The sequence below is a fragment of the Panthera onca genome, chromosome D3, assembly GCF_046562875.1.
Source record: "Panthera onca isolate mPanOnc1 chromosome D3, mPanOnc1 haplotype 2, whole genome shotgun sequence".
NCBI classification, from domain to species: domain Eukaryota; kingdom Metazoa; phylum Chordata; class Mammalia; order Carnivora; family Felidae; genus Panthera; species Panthera onca.
In genome coordinates, this window is record NC_138350.1 from 48,512,518 (window position 1) to 48,529,875 (window position 17,358).

The window sequence follows — 17,358 nt, forward strand, 5'->3', positions numbered from 1 at the left end:
ATATATATATATAGGAATATTATTCAGCCATAAAGAAGAATAAAATTTTGCCATTTGCAACAACGTGGATAGAGCTAGAGAGTATTATGCTAAGTCAAATATGTCAGCCAGAGAAAAACAAATATCATATGGCTTCACTAATATGTGGAATTTAAAAAACAAACAAAAATAAGCAAAGGAGAGTGAGAGCGAGAGAGAGAGAGAGGCCAAGAAACAGACTCTTAAGAGTAAGCTGATGGTTACCAGGAGGGCGGAGGGTGGGGGAGTGGGCGAAATACGTGATGGGGATTGAGGACTCCACTTGTGATGAGCACTGGGTAATGCATAGAACTGTTGAATCACTATCTGGTATGACATTGTATGTTAACTATATCAGAATTTTAAAAAGTAATAAATAATAGTCACACAAGAAAATCGTAGCTTTAGCTTCCAATTGTGGATATATGACATGAAATTTAAATACACTTATAAGAATCTGAGCATATTTCACTCTTCTAACAATCACTAAAGATAGAACTCAAGAAAAGACTCTGTTTAAAAACAATTAGCAGAATTTTACTCAAGGCTCTGTGCAATTAATATCATTATTCAGAATCTCCCTGGTTGCTCCTCTTTTTTTTGTATATATTAGCAGCAAGTGTTGTTTAATATTTAACTCATTATATACATTTTATTATAGTCACTAGCACTGAAGACTAAAGATTGAATTTTAAAGTTTTAATTACCTAGTTGATTTGTTTATTCTTTGAAAATTAATCTCCTGGCACGGTGCCTTTCAAATAATAGCCATGTAGTAGATGTCAGCTAATATGAATTTAATAAATTGGTTGTTGACTCTTGCTTTTATGAGCACACCTTTGGTAATGTCATTCTCTTGGAAAAGTTGATGAAACAAAATTTTAAGCTCACCTGTGTACGTAAAATTTAAAAAAGTATGACTGTGGTTAAGTAGTATCATAAATACAATATGTGAGTGCAGCCAATATTAAATAGTAGGATTCAAGCACTCTGCTACCAGGCCATCATTCACAAGCCGGCAAGAACATGTGCATTTCATTAAAGTCAATGGAGTGTACCCGTTCATCCTGGCATTATTCATAATCGAAACATTTCAATTGTAGTTAACGCACACAAAAAACTGATTTAAAAGTCAAATAAGGAAATTAGTTCTATGTTCCCCTGTTCCAATTCCACAGTGACATCAACTAGCTAACTTTAGCCTTAGGAGGTATGAAAAAAATATCTAATACAATGAATGGAAAACCTAAAGAATCATAGATCTGTTGAAACTAATGTTTTTGCAACCAATTCAACAAAAACCTACTTAGTATTACAAAAGAACCCTCAAACTACTCTATTACAAAACCACCAACCTCATCCATAGACTAACTTCTAGATTTCCAAAACGGTGAATCACGATCTAGAGGATTTATGTAAGAAATGCAGCCCATTTCTGGAAAAAAAATTGAATTGAACTGTGATTAATTGAAAAATATTTTCTATACAACACCCAGTGCTCATCCCAACAGGTGTCCTCCTCAATACCTGGGTGTTGTATGGAAACCAATTTGACAATAAATTTCATATTAAAAAAATATTTTCTGCAAACACATTATAAACACCAGGGGAATTTTGTCCTATTTTAAATCTCTTGGATTTCCCAATCATAATCAACATGATTAACAGCACATTGTAGACATTCTCTTCACCTTTATTTCTGTGATCCTCTTCTTTCTTGCTTTTTTAAGTTTTCACCATTTAAATATATCTTCCTTTTTTCCATGAAAAAAAAAATTCTCCATCAATTCCCACTGTGTGTGTCACCAAGGACTCTGTCCTTCATCCCTTATTGTTTTATCTTTACATCCAGTCATTTGTCTCCCGCCGATGAAATGCACTGTTCTTGAATATTTGCGTCCGTGTGAGCTTCTGCCAAAACTCGTGTGCTTTGTTGTCATTTGCAGATATCCAACTAGACCCCAACACTCAACAACAGCAACAACAAAAAGGTACTGAAAGTCTTTGACTTTCCTGAAAAACATTTTTGTAACCATTGCATTCTGGCTCTTCTGCAAGCTCACCATCCTGAGCTTTTTATTTGTTTTTAGTCATTCTGATACCTTTCTTTCAAAGGGTTCCAGTCTCTTCAGTATGGGGAGACATGGTTTTTATTTTCCCAAGTTTATATGATCACCAGAGAGGGAGTTGTTTGTATGTCTATGCAGGCACTGTGCACCCTTGGGAGAGGGCCAGAGGATTGCTTATCTGAGAAGAGGAAAGGCTAATGATGGGGCACATGGCTACTGATGGGGGCACAGAGGCAGGGAGAGGATTCTGACATTGATCCTGCACCCAGCTCATTCATCTGCTTGCCTAGAGCTGTGGTGACAGCTTCCAGCCACACCCTTGCCTCTCTTGAAGACTCTGTGTGAAAGGATACACACTAGCATATTTTGTCCATACTTCCTAATGGCTGGAAATAACTTTGAATCACAGAGAGAGTCATGTAGGGGCTCTTATTCCCTAACAGACTTGGATGGTCTTGAAAATTGATTGTCAGCAAAGGAGGTCAGCAAACCTGAAAAAAATACCTGACCAATTGGTAGAGATTTCTGTACAATGATTCTTGGTTTCATGTCTTCCTGTTCTTTATCCCCCTTCATAATTTACACAAACTCTTTCAAACTCTTTTTAGTGGAATTTCCTGCTTCTGGTTTCTCTCCGTTCAGTCCACATCACCTGCCTGAGAATAATCTATAAATTGTTGGTGTACATGAGGTCTGCTGTCCCTCACATGGTCTCATCCTAAATCCTAGACATTATTTCAAGGCTTTGCCTCAACCCAACCATCTGACTCCTGGCCTTCTTCTTACTTCTTCAGTATGTTCATGCACTGGGACCTCATGTCCTACAGGTGGCTTCTAAATCCAAACCCGCGTGGTTAGCAACCCCCCTCTGCTTCACACTTCCATGGAACTCTTGTCTTGACAATTCTGTTCAGTGAACACCAGTGAGTGGCTCCAGTCATCCCAGGACATGTGCTATCAGTCATGACTTATAAATAAATATGAACTACTCTTCAGGGACTCTAAGACAAAATATTAATTAATATCCCTTATTCTAGCTATAAGCACCCTGTACGTATTTTGTGAGAAATGTGTTCTGAAAAGTAGGACAGTCTTCGTCAACTTAACTCTTGACCATAGTGAATAAAACCCTTCGGTGATCTTGCTTTCTCCCCTACCTCACCTTACGTCATCTCTCTCCTCTGCTCACTACCCCCTACGACCCTCATCTGGATCACACCAGCTCTTAACAGTTTAAGGCTTTCGCCTGTGCTGCTTCGGCACCGACTGCTCTTCTCCATCTGTTATATGGCCCTCTCAGCCCAAGTCTCTGATTAGACGTCACCTGCTAAGGCAGGCATCCCTAAAAGACATCATCCCTGTTACTCTCTTTCATAGTGTTCTGTAATATCCTGCAGAGCATCTAACAAAATCTAAATGATACCTTTGTCTGCTTGACTGACTCCTCTCATTTAGATAGTAAGTCCCTAGAGGTCAGTACCTGGTCTGTTTGCTCACCATGGCATAACCAGTGCCTAGCACCAGTATGGATCAATAAATATTAATCAAAGGAATAAAATATTATCAGAGCTTTCCTTAGCTCTAGGTGATGCTAGAGCATCACCTTAGTAAAGGTGAAGAGAATTTTACACATATATATTGCCTGTATATTTAAGATATTAAAAACTGCATTTAAATCAACGGATCCAACAAATGATATTATTAGGACAGTCTGATAATTTGCTCTCATCCTATTGCTGCAGAGATGAGGCTACAAAATAGAAATAGCATGGTCTGGCTCCCTGGAATTGAAGTCATTGCTCAAGGACAGTGAATAATGCTATAAAATCACTTCCACTATAAAGATCATTATCTAAAGTCATTATCATACATAGGGCATTCAAACTTCACATTGAGCTTTCTTTCCTAGTACTTCAATCTTGACAATTCACGAAACACCCAAATTTACTTTCCGTTTCTCAGAAAGAGAGGATAAATCAAGGAGACACTTGAAAATTAACAAGTAATCACAAACTTATAAAAGTGCAGAGACAGCCCTGTGTTTCAGTCATTATAAACATGCCTCTTTATCTGCCTGCAAACTGTCCTTATTATTCTTCTCAATTTAAAAAGCTGCTATCACCACTTTTTGAGTCATAGCCAGAATATCTTCCCAACTTCAGGGTAAATAAAGGTTTCTTAGGACACTAAAAAGCATTAACCATAGATGAAAAAAGTTTATTTTTCTTTGTCAAATTAAAATTTAAGTTCACAAAAGGTAATTTATGTTTTTAGAAAAATTTTTTAAATGTTTGTTTATTTTTGAGAAAGAGAGAAAGACAGAGCATCAGTGGGGAAGGGGCAGAGAGAGGGAGACACAGAATCGGAAGCAGGCTCCAGGCTCTGAGCTGTCAGCACAGAGCCCGACGTGGGGCTTGAACTCATGAACTGTGAGATCATGACCTGAGCTGAAGTTGGACGCTTAACTGACTGAGCCACCCAGGTGCCCCAATTTATGTTTTTTAAAGATTTTATTTTTTCAAGTGATGTTTACATCCAATGTGGGGCTTGAACTTACAACCCTGAGATCAAGAGTCTCATGCTGTACCGACTCAGCCAGCCAGGTTCCCCAAAAGGCACTTTAAATAAAATAAACAGGTAAACCACAAACTGGGAAACTATTTACAATACATGTATCTAACAAACGATGTATATCCAGAATATATGAAGAACTGCCATCAACAACAGACAAGTGATTGGGCAAAAATGAGAAAAAACTTGAACAGACAGATCACCAAAGAAGATACAAAGGTTCAAAGTACATAAAAAGATGATCAGCATAGGGGCACCTGGGTGGCTCAGTCAGTTGAGCGTCCGACTTCGGCTCAGGTCATGATCTCACAGCTTGTGAGTTTGAGCCCCGCGTCGGGCTCTGTGCTGCCAGCTCAGAGCCTGGAGCCAGCTTTGGATTTTGTGTCTCCCTGTCTCTCTGCTCCTCCCCCATTCATGCTCTGTCTCTGTCTCTCAAAAATAAATAAAAGTTAAAAAAATTAAAAAAAAAAAGATGATCAACATCATTAGCCATCAATGGTATGTAAATTAAAGTCACTAGAGATACCATTTCATACTGGCTATTGGTGACGATAAAGAGCAGCTGGAACTTTCAACATTGCTGGGGAAGTGATATTTACTTACAAAGTTAAACATTTACCTTATGATCTAGCAATTCTACTCCTTGGTCTTTATGCAACCGGAATGAAAACAGACATTTGCCAACAGATTTGTAGTAGAACTTCCAAAGCAATCTTATTCATAATTATCCCAAACTAGAAGCAACTCAACTGTCAAACAGAGGATGATAAATAAATAATTTGTAGTTCAGTCATCCAATGGAATATTACTCAATAATAAAAAAGGAATGAAGTACTGGGGCGCCTAGGTGGCTCAGGCGGTTAAGCGTCCAACTTCGGCTCAGGTCATGATCTCGCAGTTTCTGAGTTCGAGCCCCGCGTTGGGCTCTGTGCTGACAGCTCAGAGACTGGAGCCTGCCTCAGATTCTGTGTCTCCCCCTCTCTCTACCCCTCCCATTCTCATGCTCTGTCTCTCTCTGCCTCTCAATAACAAACATTGAGAATTTTAAAAAAGAGGAATGAAGTACCGATGCATGTTAACAATCTCAGAAATGTTAGGGTAAGTGAAGGGAGCATTTACAAAGCGTATGTTGTCCGATTCCTTTCAGATGCGTCTAAGAATGGGCCCAACTAACCTACGGTGATAGAAATAAGAAAGTAGTTGCTTGGAGAGTACACAGGAGATGAGAGGGTGAGAGGGAGATGGTGGGGTCTTGGATTGGAATTGACTCGAGAGGGCCATGAGGCAAATCTTTAGGGTATGAGATTTAATATCTTATTCTGACCATTATACAGGGTGTAAACAATTGTCAAAACTCATTGGATTGAAATTTTAAGATTTGTTCATTTTATTGTATAGAAAGTGTACCTCAATTCAAAAAATTGATGGGCTCTATTATTAAGCAAATCTCTAATGTTAAGTCATTCAGAATATTTCTCTACTTTCTAGCCATGAGAAGTATTTTAAGAATTCTTGTTCTACTGAATTTAATATACTTGGTTTACAAGGTGTGATGTAAACATTAATTTATCCCATTTCATTAAATTAAGCCTCTATTTCTTATGACGTTCAAAACATAAAGATAAAAAACATTGCTCAAAGGGAAAGAAAACGCTGAAAAACAACTACAAAAAACCCCTGCTCTGAATCAGGATCGGTTCAAAGATGAATGTCATTGCTTCAGTACACCAGCAAGTGGAGTAGTTACACTTTGGGAAGAATTTCATCTTCCTAACCACTGAATTATTCTACAGGGCACTTTAACCAGACCAAAAATTGACTTTTGGGTGTAGCCACAAAGGAAATGACGGATCATTTTAATGCAAGAGAAAAAGATTGGAAACCTTGACCCTCTAGATTACTTTGCACCTCAATGAGAAGGGGAAAAAAAAAACACTTGCAGATCAGCTTATTAAAATACTATGTTCGTGTAATTCAGGTACCAGGAAAATATTTAAAAGAACGACTAAATTAACTGTGGGATGCCACTTTTTCTTTGTTAATTATTTCCATACAAGAACAATAACGTACAGCCTTTCTCCTACCAAAAAAAAAGACCCCCAACAACTCCACCGTTTATTTTTAGAGATGTGGGAATAACAGTGTCAGTTTGTGCAGAATTTGCAAGCTCTTTGAATACTAGAGTCTGTCTGAGAGTGGGTAAGGCTGGCATAGACACTTTTTTTTTTTTTTTAATCCTGAAGCATAAGGGCTTTTCAGTTGAGATGGTTAGGCCATGAATCTGAAGGTTTACGCTGCATTTTTAAAAATATCACCATGTTCATCAATTCTTATAAGATTTGTAAGGCTTAATTCTCACATAAGCTCAGGAAAGCTGTAGAAAAGTCCGTAACTATCCCTTCCGACCAGCTTCTGTAATCCTGGGTTTACAGACAGGAATGTTCTGGCTGATGATGGGAAGCGTGTCCCTGGGTGTGCACAAAGGCAGGGCCTCCAGCTAGGGGCACTGACAATGTGGGTAACTATCCCCTTCACGCTCTAACCTTAATAATAATCCAACCTTGATTCTAACACCATACTACCTCTTCTCAGTTCTCCTCATTCCCCAGCGAAGCTAAGTGCAGAGGAACCAGCACTGTGTGCTCCAGAAAATGCCCCGAGCCATGCCCAGTGTGGGGCTGGAGTCCCCACTAGGACAGAAGCCACATCTCTGCAATCTGGAGTGCTCACGAGTAGGAGATGTGCTTCCTCTCCTTGGAGCTGAGTGAGCACAAGGACACGGAGAACGCATAAACAATAGTCCCTTCTGGGAACTGTGTCTAGGAGAAAGCATCCACAAAATGCAAAAATCGAGGCGTGAGCACGGCTTTTGTGGATTGACTCTCTTCAGGGGTGCCTCAGTGATGACCAGGCACTACGAAGACCACGACTACTCTTCCTTTAAAATCACACACCACAGCAGCTTTTCCACAAAGGTGGCCCCTCTGCTCCGGTAGAGAGTATACTATCAATATGTTAAAAGGTATTACCCTCAAATGTGTGTATCTTTTTGCTCAGACATAAACCCTGCCTGAAGATTTTCTTCATGAAAATCCAAGGAACATTTCTCAGTTCAATGACCCTAAGCAATGATTTTGAATTACTTCCACTCATGAAAGAGAAGGAATGCATTTTTCTCCCCAGGATCTATAAATGGAGGCTGAAGGGAGTATAGGATCCAGAGTAAGAAGATTCAAGTTTTAGACTCTGCCTTGAACATTCTATCAAGGTCCCCAAGTCTGTGATGGTGCAATCTGGACTGTATTCTCGCTTGCAGGGATTCACGGGATTGTCTCATGGTGAACATCATTGCACTATGCAGCAAAGGATTTTTAAAGAACAATGAGAAAAATATGTAAATGAAATGCTGCTGCACATGCACTCCTAAGTTTGAGTTTGCCATGAAACTGACAGGAGTCTTGTGTTCTTCCAACTCGGGGGCAAATAAGCCAAACAATGTCTTCCAAGGTTTACTATACTCAGAGATACATAAAGGGTAGAGATGAGCGGTAAAGAGGAAAATACACACAGAACCTAGTAACGGAAGACATACTGATTACAAAAGGAAACAGAGGTTTACGTGGGGTTAAAGAAATGAAATGGAGAGATAATGTCTGTGTCTGTTTTTAATGAGGGTTGAGTTGCTTCCTCTAGCAGATCTAGAATGAAGACTGCAGACAAACCAGGCAGGAATGAAATGGTGGCTGTAGAGGCCCCCAGGCAATTAAAGCACATTCAGGAAAGAAAGGGCTGATGTATGTTTGTGGTATGGTGGGAGAATACCCAGTTTGACACTGAGTCAGCAGAAGCATTGCCTGGTGCTCCCTTCTCTGGGGAAGGCAGAGACGGGCTGCACTTTAGCATGGCTCCTGACACGTAGGGAAGGACGTGCGGGGAGTGAGGATGTAGTATGTTCTGTAATAATCTACACGTCCATAGGTTACCACAGCTGCCTGAAAGGAGTGTTCAGGAAGCAAGATACTTAGAGGTGATTTTCTGTTGGCATTCACAGAAGAGTGGACGCTGAGAACCAAGCCTGAGAAAAGAGAAGAAAAAGCTCTGGGGTTTCCCAGTCCCTAACGAGTCTTTGCAGTTGTACATTCACAGAAACCTGGAGTTTTGTCTGAATTTGACAGGATTTTCCTTATGTTTCAAATGTTATCCATGGAAAATGCTTGTATTCGTTATCTTTAAAGATCTCGGATAGTAGTGCCTTGAATTTAGTATATCCTTAATGAATAATTACCAAGTGAATGAATCAACCATGTTCCCAAATGAGGAATGTGTCTTACATTAATTAAAATAGGAGTCAATAATGTGCACAATACAGCCTATATTTTCTTTATTACTGCCATTTGGCAAATTGAGGACACGCTCTAGCAATTCAAATCTCCCTCTGAGGTAAGTTTAGTAGCTATCATGATAGATTTTGGCAGCTCTCTCCTGGGGTCCCCAAGGCTCACTAAACATTTCAGGAGGACGCCGGACATTATCCTAGTGGCCGGTGAGATAACCCACTTCCAAGTGTGGGAGAGGAAGCGTGGCCCTGCCCGTTGGAACCAGTGAGCTCTGTACTGAGGTCTCAAATGAGTGCTGATGGCGTGAGGGACCGAGGGCATGCAGTCTGGCTCCTTTTTACTTGGGTCAAACTCCAGGTTTTTTATTCCAGAGTTGTGGAAAAGGTTTTCACTGCCTTATATGCTAGGGAAGAAATAAATCTCAAGTGGAAAGGGAGGCTGGGGGAGACTGAAAGCCAAGGGTGGGAGGTGAGAAGGGAGGGGGAGCAGGCAGGGGCTGGGGGATCTCTGAGCAGTAGCCCCATGGTGGGAGCTTAGCGGAAAGGGGAGCATTGGACCTTGGGCAAGTTAGGCAACTCACTAGTTACCTGATAATGACAAGAGCCTTAGGATCACAGGCTGCTGACTCTGAACAGAAAAGGCAGCACTGTGCTAACTCAGTGTTGAGGCTGGAGCACAGGTCTTGGAGAAGCAGGCCTGCAAGCTTCTGGGATCTGCACTGACCAACATTTTCAGTGGTTCCCTCAATAGCATAGTACCTACCTGGACCCTCCCCAACTCCAGCCCACCAGGTCATCCATTCTGGCTGGTCGGGAGCTCATAGGCATGACTATGTGTGCCTGTTTTCAGAATGAGCTTTTAATTCCTCCTAAACATTTTTTTTAAGTTTTTTAAATGTTTATTTATTATTGAGAGACACAGAGAGACAGAGCATGAGTGTGGGAGGGGCAGAGACAGGAGACAGAACCCGAGGCAAGCTCCAGGCTCTGAGCTGTCAGCACAGAGCCCGGCGCGGGGCTCAAACTCACAAACTGCGAGAGCATGACCTGAGCCGAAGTTGGACACTTACCCGGCTGAGCCACCCAGGCACCCCCTACCAACATTTTTATATGTCCCCTTCTTGTCTTCATTTTCTGTGGGAAAGTTTCCTTCTCTTTCCCAGGAGACAAGCTCCGATTCAGATGATAGCCATCTAGCCGCTCCCATTGATAGAGCGCCTTTATGTGCATAGGCTGTACAAACCTTATGTTTAATAATCTCAGTAACCCATAAAAGCTACATATTGTTACCCCCGCGATATAGACAAGTGCTAAGCAAGGTCACTCAGCGTGTGTTCTGGCCACTATGTCAGGCTGCTTCTCGATGTAGAGTGCTTTACAGTTTAGAACGTGCTTTCGCATACTTTATGTAGTTCTCCAGCCTGGGAATTAAGTGTTCCTTTGCCTCCGTTTTACAGAAGGTAACGCTGAAATATAGACAGGTCATGTGACCTGCCCACATTACGTCTTTCACAGCAGCTGAGCTAGGATGCAAACTTGTGTCCTATTCTATATAGTGCTTATCTAATGGCAGAGTAGAAAACATGGAGGCTCCCAGATACAAACTTCCTCGATTTTCTTTATATCCACCTTGGAATTTATCCTTTTTTTTCTTTTTACTTCCTCTATCTCAGGGAGAAGCTGGTTCTATCTATTCTATGTTCTTAAAGGCTCTCTCGGTTGTTCACGAGTGGCTTTATCCTGTTCCATTTCTTCACCTTTCAAGTCTTCCTCTAAGCTCCAACCGCTGTTTCTAATCACCCAGTAAGGGCACATTTTCCTTAGCAATGTCCCTGTATATCTCAGACACTGCTCCCCACCCCTCAGCAATCTGCAACTAATTATGTCTGCTCTGTTTTTCTGCGCACTCCATGTGCTTCCCTATCTCCATACTTCTGCTCACATGGATTTGAAATGTTGTCCTTTTCTCTACTTGCAGAAATTCTATTCCTTCTTTAAGAATAAGCTCAAATGTTGTACCTGCTATGACTATTTCCCCAGTTACTCCAGTCAGATTTAATGGTGAATTCTCTGTGTTCCCAAAGCACTTTGCTCACAAGGAAAACACATCCCTTACCACATGACTTATTTGTCTTCACCTCTGTTTCAACTTATGGGTGTCAGCACAATAGAGACAAGTAGAGAACTTTATTTACCTCTACATACCTGGAAGCAATAAGCACGGCCCTTGACTGTTGAATGGATGAATGCATGGATGTACAAATGGATGGATGAACAGTGATTCAGTTACTACTCCAATTTTTCAACATGTCCCAAGGAGGGCATGATCTGATTTCAGGGTTTTTTCCCCTCATTTTAAATCTCCACTATTATCCTGGGAATTTGTCTTGTCTGCTTTGTGAAAATATTGTTTTAAATAAAAAAAAATGACTTGCTGTATGAAATCATGGAAAAGGAGAGGGACTGATATATCATTTTTCTTGTAAAAGTAAATATATTACTGTCATCCAGGTGATCAATGTTACAGATAAGCATCCAAAAAACTTAAAATTTATTTTTAAGTTTAAAAAATAAGATAATAGGAATTGATCTTCTTATATTAATAAATTCTATGTTCACATATAACATAATAGCAAACTTCATTAGATCGGAATAATGAGTTTGGGGAGGTAGGGAGGAAAAGGGAGAACCTACGCTGAATTATGGAAGTCAGAATTTATTGTAAGCAATGCGGTTTTATTACTTTCAATACTATAACCTGCCCATAAAGTCTAAGGAGGCATCTACTTAATGACATGGATGCTTACTTTATAGCTGAATCTTTTTGCCTAAAGACCATTGTATATGCAAAAGTCATGAAAACAATTGTTCTCTTTAAAGAAGTTACAGGTGTTCCCTCTATTTCTCTTATATTAGCAATAGCTGAATTAATGAGGTTTTGCTGTATTCACAGTGGAAGGCCCTTCTGGGGAATACAGTCCAATGTCCCAGGAAAGTGTTAAATGCTTTAAAAATAAAAACAGGAAAATGTTAACTTCTTCAAATGAGATGAACATCAATTATTCATTAAGCTAGATATAACTGAAATCTATCTTCAAAATCTTTGGTTTCCTTTGTGAATTCCCCAAGGACAAGGATCATGGTTTACTCGCTTCTCTACCCCACCTTCCAAGACTATACACCCCAACAATGGCACCTAGACTTTGCTTTCTGGTGACAGTTATCACTGTTAAGAACAGGTGTTTAAAAGAGACATGATAAGGTTTTCAGATATTCTTGTCATTGCTCTGCTCATCTATAGTTACCCGAGATTCAAATATAAGGAAAGTTTACTCACTGATTCTGGGTATAGGTTGCAGGTAATTTACTGGCTCCCATCCTGGAAAAGAGAAAGGCAATTCATTCTGAGCTGTCACCACAGAGCCAGATGCAGGGCTCAAACCCACAAGCCGTGAGATCATGACCTGTGTGCCGAAGTCGGATGCTCAATCAACTGAGCCACCCAGGCACACTGTATATTTAAAAACTTTCCACATAAAGATGCCTCAATGCCTCTAGTATTTTATTTCTAGCAAAGAAAATCATGGAGTGTGGGGAGGAAGGGTCATGAAATAGAATATGTCACTCTTGTGTTTCTGGGCTACTGAAGAGGTGACAGGCTTAGTGTCACTTATCAGGAAACTGGGCATTGCCTTCAAACTTTGCACAGAGAAGACTGAGTCTTGTGCCTGTTTCCTCCACATCAGAGAAATAGAACTGGGGACTGGTGGGGTACTTGGAGGAGGAATATGTTCACTGGAGAGAAGAAAATTTCCCTGCATTCTTTGTGTCCTTGGATTCTTTGTTTCAGTGTGTTAACATCCAATCATATTTCCTGCTTAGAATCTTTGTATACATCTTTGTTTATATACAAAGATTATATTTTCTGCTTAGATTCTTTGACTACTTGGGACAGATCTCTCTGGATAAAATTGGTATTCGGAATAGATATGCCATGTACATCTCCTGGCGTGGAGTATCTGTGGCTCACTGTTGGATACCTTGATCTGTGAAGCTTGGAAGAGTAAATGAACTAAAATCTAGGATGAAAGAAAAAAGGCTCTTTGAGGGAAGTGATCCCATGGATATTAAATCATCCAGAACTAATGTTCGTTTATTCTGTAGTAAAGAGCTCTAAGAAAGAAATCTTCGAGCTTTCCCTGAGCCAATGATTTTTCATCCTGATAATCAAGAAGGACCTCTTTCTACCAGATGGAGTTGCTAAATGTAACATAGCAAATTCCTTCTGGCTTAGTCATCTATAGGGAGAGGAGAGCCTCAACTCATTCGGGGAACAATTTCAGGGAACTGCAAGATGGTAATAATATGACTATTTAGGTTTCTGCTTTCTAGATTACAGTTATAATTCTTCCCTTAAATAATGCATTATAAATATATAATATACAATACATATTATATACTGTATACTATAACACATATGGTATGCAATATATAATTTTAATATATTATAACCTACTACATACTAAACTATGTTTACATATTAGATAATGTATTGCATGCTAAACTGTATGTGAACACATATCCTATTTTAAATACTTGTATATGTAATGTTTTGTTCTCTGTATGCTGTAAAATATCCCTTTCAAAGTATGTTGTCAAAAACTTGAACAAGTACTTAAGAATGGTGAAGCTAAGCAATGATAGGGATAACTCTGCTATCCTGTGCCATTTACATAATCTGCTATCAGTGTAACTCACTTATAATATTCATTTTAGAACCCTAATTGTGACAAAGGTCCTATTGGCTTTTGCCTTTTTAATCAATTTTTCACTAAATTTTATTTATGCTAAAATGTACAGTTTATACTTATGTCAATTAAATGTTATTCTCCCCTCTAGGATGATTTAAAAGATGTGTCTAAGGGCATTCTGAATTGTATTGTCATGAGTGTCCTGGTATAACGTATCAACTCTACTTGATTTAGTGATCTCTGCATTTTGGATGAAGGCATTTGTAAGTCATCTGCACAGCTCATCAATAAGTTAGAGGTCCTACAGTACAACTGATCCCCACGGGTTGGAACTTGATACATAATCCACAGCTTCAACCCACTCTGATGTAATTGCAACTCTATATTTACTTGTTCACCCATGTAACAGTAGCATGATTAAGATCACACACTTGCGGCTTGGTGATAAGAACAGTGTTTAGGCGAGAACCCCAAATCTTCCTCCATAGAAAACTGATTTTATTCAGCACAGTTTCATTGTTTGTATAATCTGTCACACAACCATGGGAGGAAATTAAATTGATGTGGAAAAATGGCTATTCAAAAAGTCAAATGTGGCTGCTCTTTCACCTCTTATGATACTATGGTAAGTTGCTTATTGATTGCATGAGGCATTGGTGTCATCAGGTATTGCTTTTAAGCTCTCTGGCTTATAATGATCAAATGGTTTCCTTAAAAAATGTGAACATGACGGACTCTTTTCCCCATCTCCACGATGAATCAAATATATAAGGCTGTGCAAGGTCATCTGCCAATTTCTCTTACCCTTTTTTTATTAATTGTGGTAAGAGACAGCACGAGATCTATCCTCTTAACACATTTTAAAATGTACAGTACAGTATTGTTTACTCTAAAGCACAATGTAGTATAGCTGATCTCTAGAACTTACTTGTTCATCCTGCATGATGGAAACTCTATACCCATCGAACACCAACTGCCAATTCCCCTCTCCCCAGCTCCAGGAAACTACCATCCTCCAATTTCCTAAGGGTCTCAGGAAACCTGACATCAGGGCATAATAATGAAGTCCCGTCAGGGATTGGATACTCCTCAGGGATTGGATACTCCTCGCTGGTCCTGTTTGGCTCTCTACACATCACAGACTGAAATATATGAGTTAGATAAGCGCATGTCTTGTACGTGTTATAGTAAATTTGCTGAACACAGGGAGGATCCAGTCCTACTCCTCTTTACACCTTTCCTGAATCTAGTTTTGTGCCCTGTATAAATATCCATTGAACTAAATTAAATTTAAAAATTTCTTTTCCCGGTAAAAATCTCTTTTCTGATAAAAAGAATGGAAAGTAAATGCCATTTATTTTTCAGTTAATGGATTATCTCATTAAGAAAAGCCCCCTCCCTCACGACTTAGTAAGAGTAATGGTGTGTATGGCTCTTAAAGGCTTTGACTGTATCTTCTAAATCATTGCTATTCCTATGTTTTTGTTTTTTTTTAATGTAACCTACGATGTTGGGTTCAGTCCACACAGTCAACATAGACTAACTTCCCCGCTACATGACCATATTTTAAATAACTATGAATATTCATTTCTGTGCAAATGAATTAAATCTCAGCATACAGGCTTGTTTCACATAACAGAAATCAACTGGGTTTTGACCAGAGCCCCTAAAATTAATATGGTTAAACCTCACATCTGGTGTACATGTTCTTATATTGTGGTTGTAAGATTGATTTCGATATTAAAGGCTTAGTTTAGTGGTACAGACAATCTCATGAAACAGGATCTTTCCCTTCTCAACAGGACTGTCTTCTGAGTCATTTTTGGTTTTGGTAGTAAAGCACGTTTTTTTTCACCTGTTGAAACTTGGCATAAGCACCATACTAAGTGAGTAGGTCTAGAGCTTTGATGGGAAATCAATTTAAAAAAAAATAGCATTTCACTGATCCTTTTCCTCAGGGTTGGAGAGCTCCATGCATCATAAATAGCACACTGAGCCAGACAGAGCTCACATTCAAGTGAGAGAACACAAATAAGACCACAATGCACTTCTCTCAAAGTAATTCCTCTGGCCACAGTGAGAAACTAATCATGTTGTTTATCATCATCCTTACCTAGGAGAGAATAACAGAGATAGGAAAAGGTTGGACAGTTTCCTAAGACCATGTGGCAATTTGTTGTTGAAACTGAAATAGGTTTACATTTCATGAATGAATGTTTTTTTCATCTTCCAGCTAAACTTTTCAGAAATGTGATTATCAATACCGTCAATTTTACATACTGGTATTCTGATTAAAAAAATGATCAAAGTGAAGTTTAGGTCCTTTGCTGTCTCATATTCTGTTGTTGGATTTAAAAGTTTATTCCAGAGGCACCTGGGTGGCTCAGTCAGTTAAGTGTCTGACTTCAGCTCAGGTCATGATCTCACAGCTTGTGAGTTTGAGCCCCCGCGTAGGGCTCTGTGCTGACAGCTCAGAGCCTGGAGCCTGCTTCAGATTCTGTGTCTCCCTCTCTCTCTCTGCTCCTCCCCTGCTCACTGTGTCTCTCTCTCCTTCAAAAATAAATAAATATTAAAATAAATGAATAAAATAAATAAACAGTAAAAAAAAATTTTTAAGTTTATTCCAATATTTTCTTTTGAAATATTAATTTGGTCTAACCTTCCTTTCTTTCCTATTTTCTTCTAAAGTTACTTGGATGCGCAATTATTAAATTAATAATAACCACAATAACATCCAGCATGTAATCCTTTTAGATCTAAATTTTTTTCCGAATATTTTACGATTATATTTTCACATCTTAGTCCACAGCATTTTACTTTTAATAACTCCACAGTATTGAATCTTTCCAAAGCATTTTTATAGAAATAGCCATTTTTTTAATGCACTGATATGTCATTGGATTACATAATTTATAACTGAATTGAATAATTACATGAACAAGTATAATAACCACAGCAGGTTTGGGAACAAACACAACAACTGGCTCTTGGTCCACATATATCCCCACAGGTGGGGTCAAAAGTTTACAGGTAAGCTAGAGGGATAATAGGTGGCGCTCTTATGTTATGCTGGCTTTGAGAATCGATCAGTAGGTTACATCTAGGGAAGAGAAAGCATTGCTTCACTAGGCAAATCATTTAAGAAAGGGTTAGCTTAAAAAAAATGCTTCTATTGTATTTAATACTTTGTGTATGCATTACTTTGATATATATATATATATATATATATATATAGAGAGAGAGAGAGAGAGAGAGAGAGAGAGAGAGAGAAGGAGAAGGAGACAATAAGTTTAGGTATCTTGCCCAAGATTCTAAAACTAGAGATAGAACAAGGATGTGGCTCCAGAATTCTGCCTCCAAGTCCATCCTTCCAGTATTCTTTCCTTCTGTCCCATGAGCCCTAGGGTAGAGAAGGCTGTAGGGGGCCTGACTGCTACCAGTCAGGAAGGGGGCTTGAGATAGTTCACAAGTGGTCATCAAGAAAGCACGGTAAAGAAGAGAGAAGACAGAAAGTGATAAGATAGTCTTAGGAATTGGCAACCGAGAACCCTGCCATTGTGGTTTCATTAAGTTCACCCAGGTATTTCTTGACTTTGGGCCTCACTGGTTCAAA

General features: G+C 39.3%; 1 protein-coding gene across 5 annotated transcripts in view; it reads right to left on the minus strand.

The window, feature by feature from the left end:
- The window catches only part of CHST9 (carbohydrate sulfotransferase 9), a 243,763-nt gene that overhangs the window by 94,346 nt on the left and 132,059 nt on the right, over positions 1-17,358 (minus strand). For 3 of the 5 annotated variants that reach the window (XM_060613499.3, XM_060613498.3, XM_060613503.3), the window contains one exon: positions 12,332-12,373. The exons of the other annotated variants lie outside the window; for them this stretch is intronic. In XM_060613499.3, coding sequence (XP_060469482.1) covers positions 12,332-12,373 — 42 coding nt within the window. The remainder of the gene's footprint in view (positions 1-12,331; positions 12,374-17,358) is intronic. 5 annotated transcript variants of the gene reach the window in all.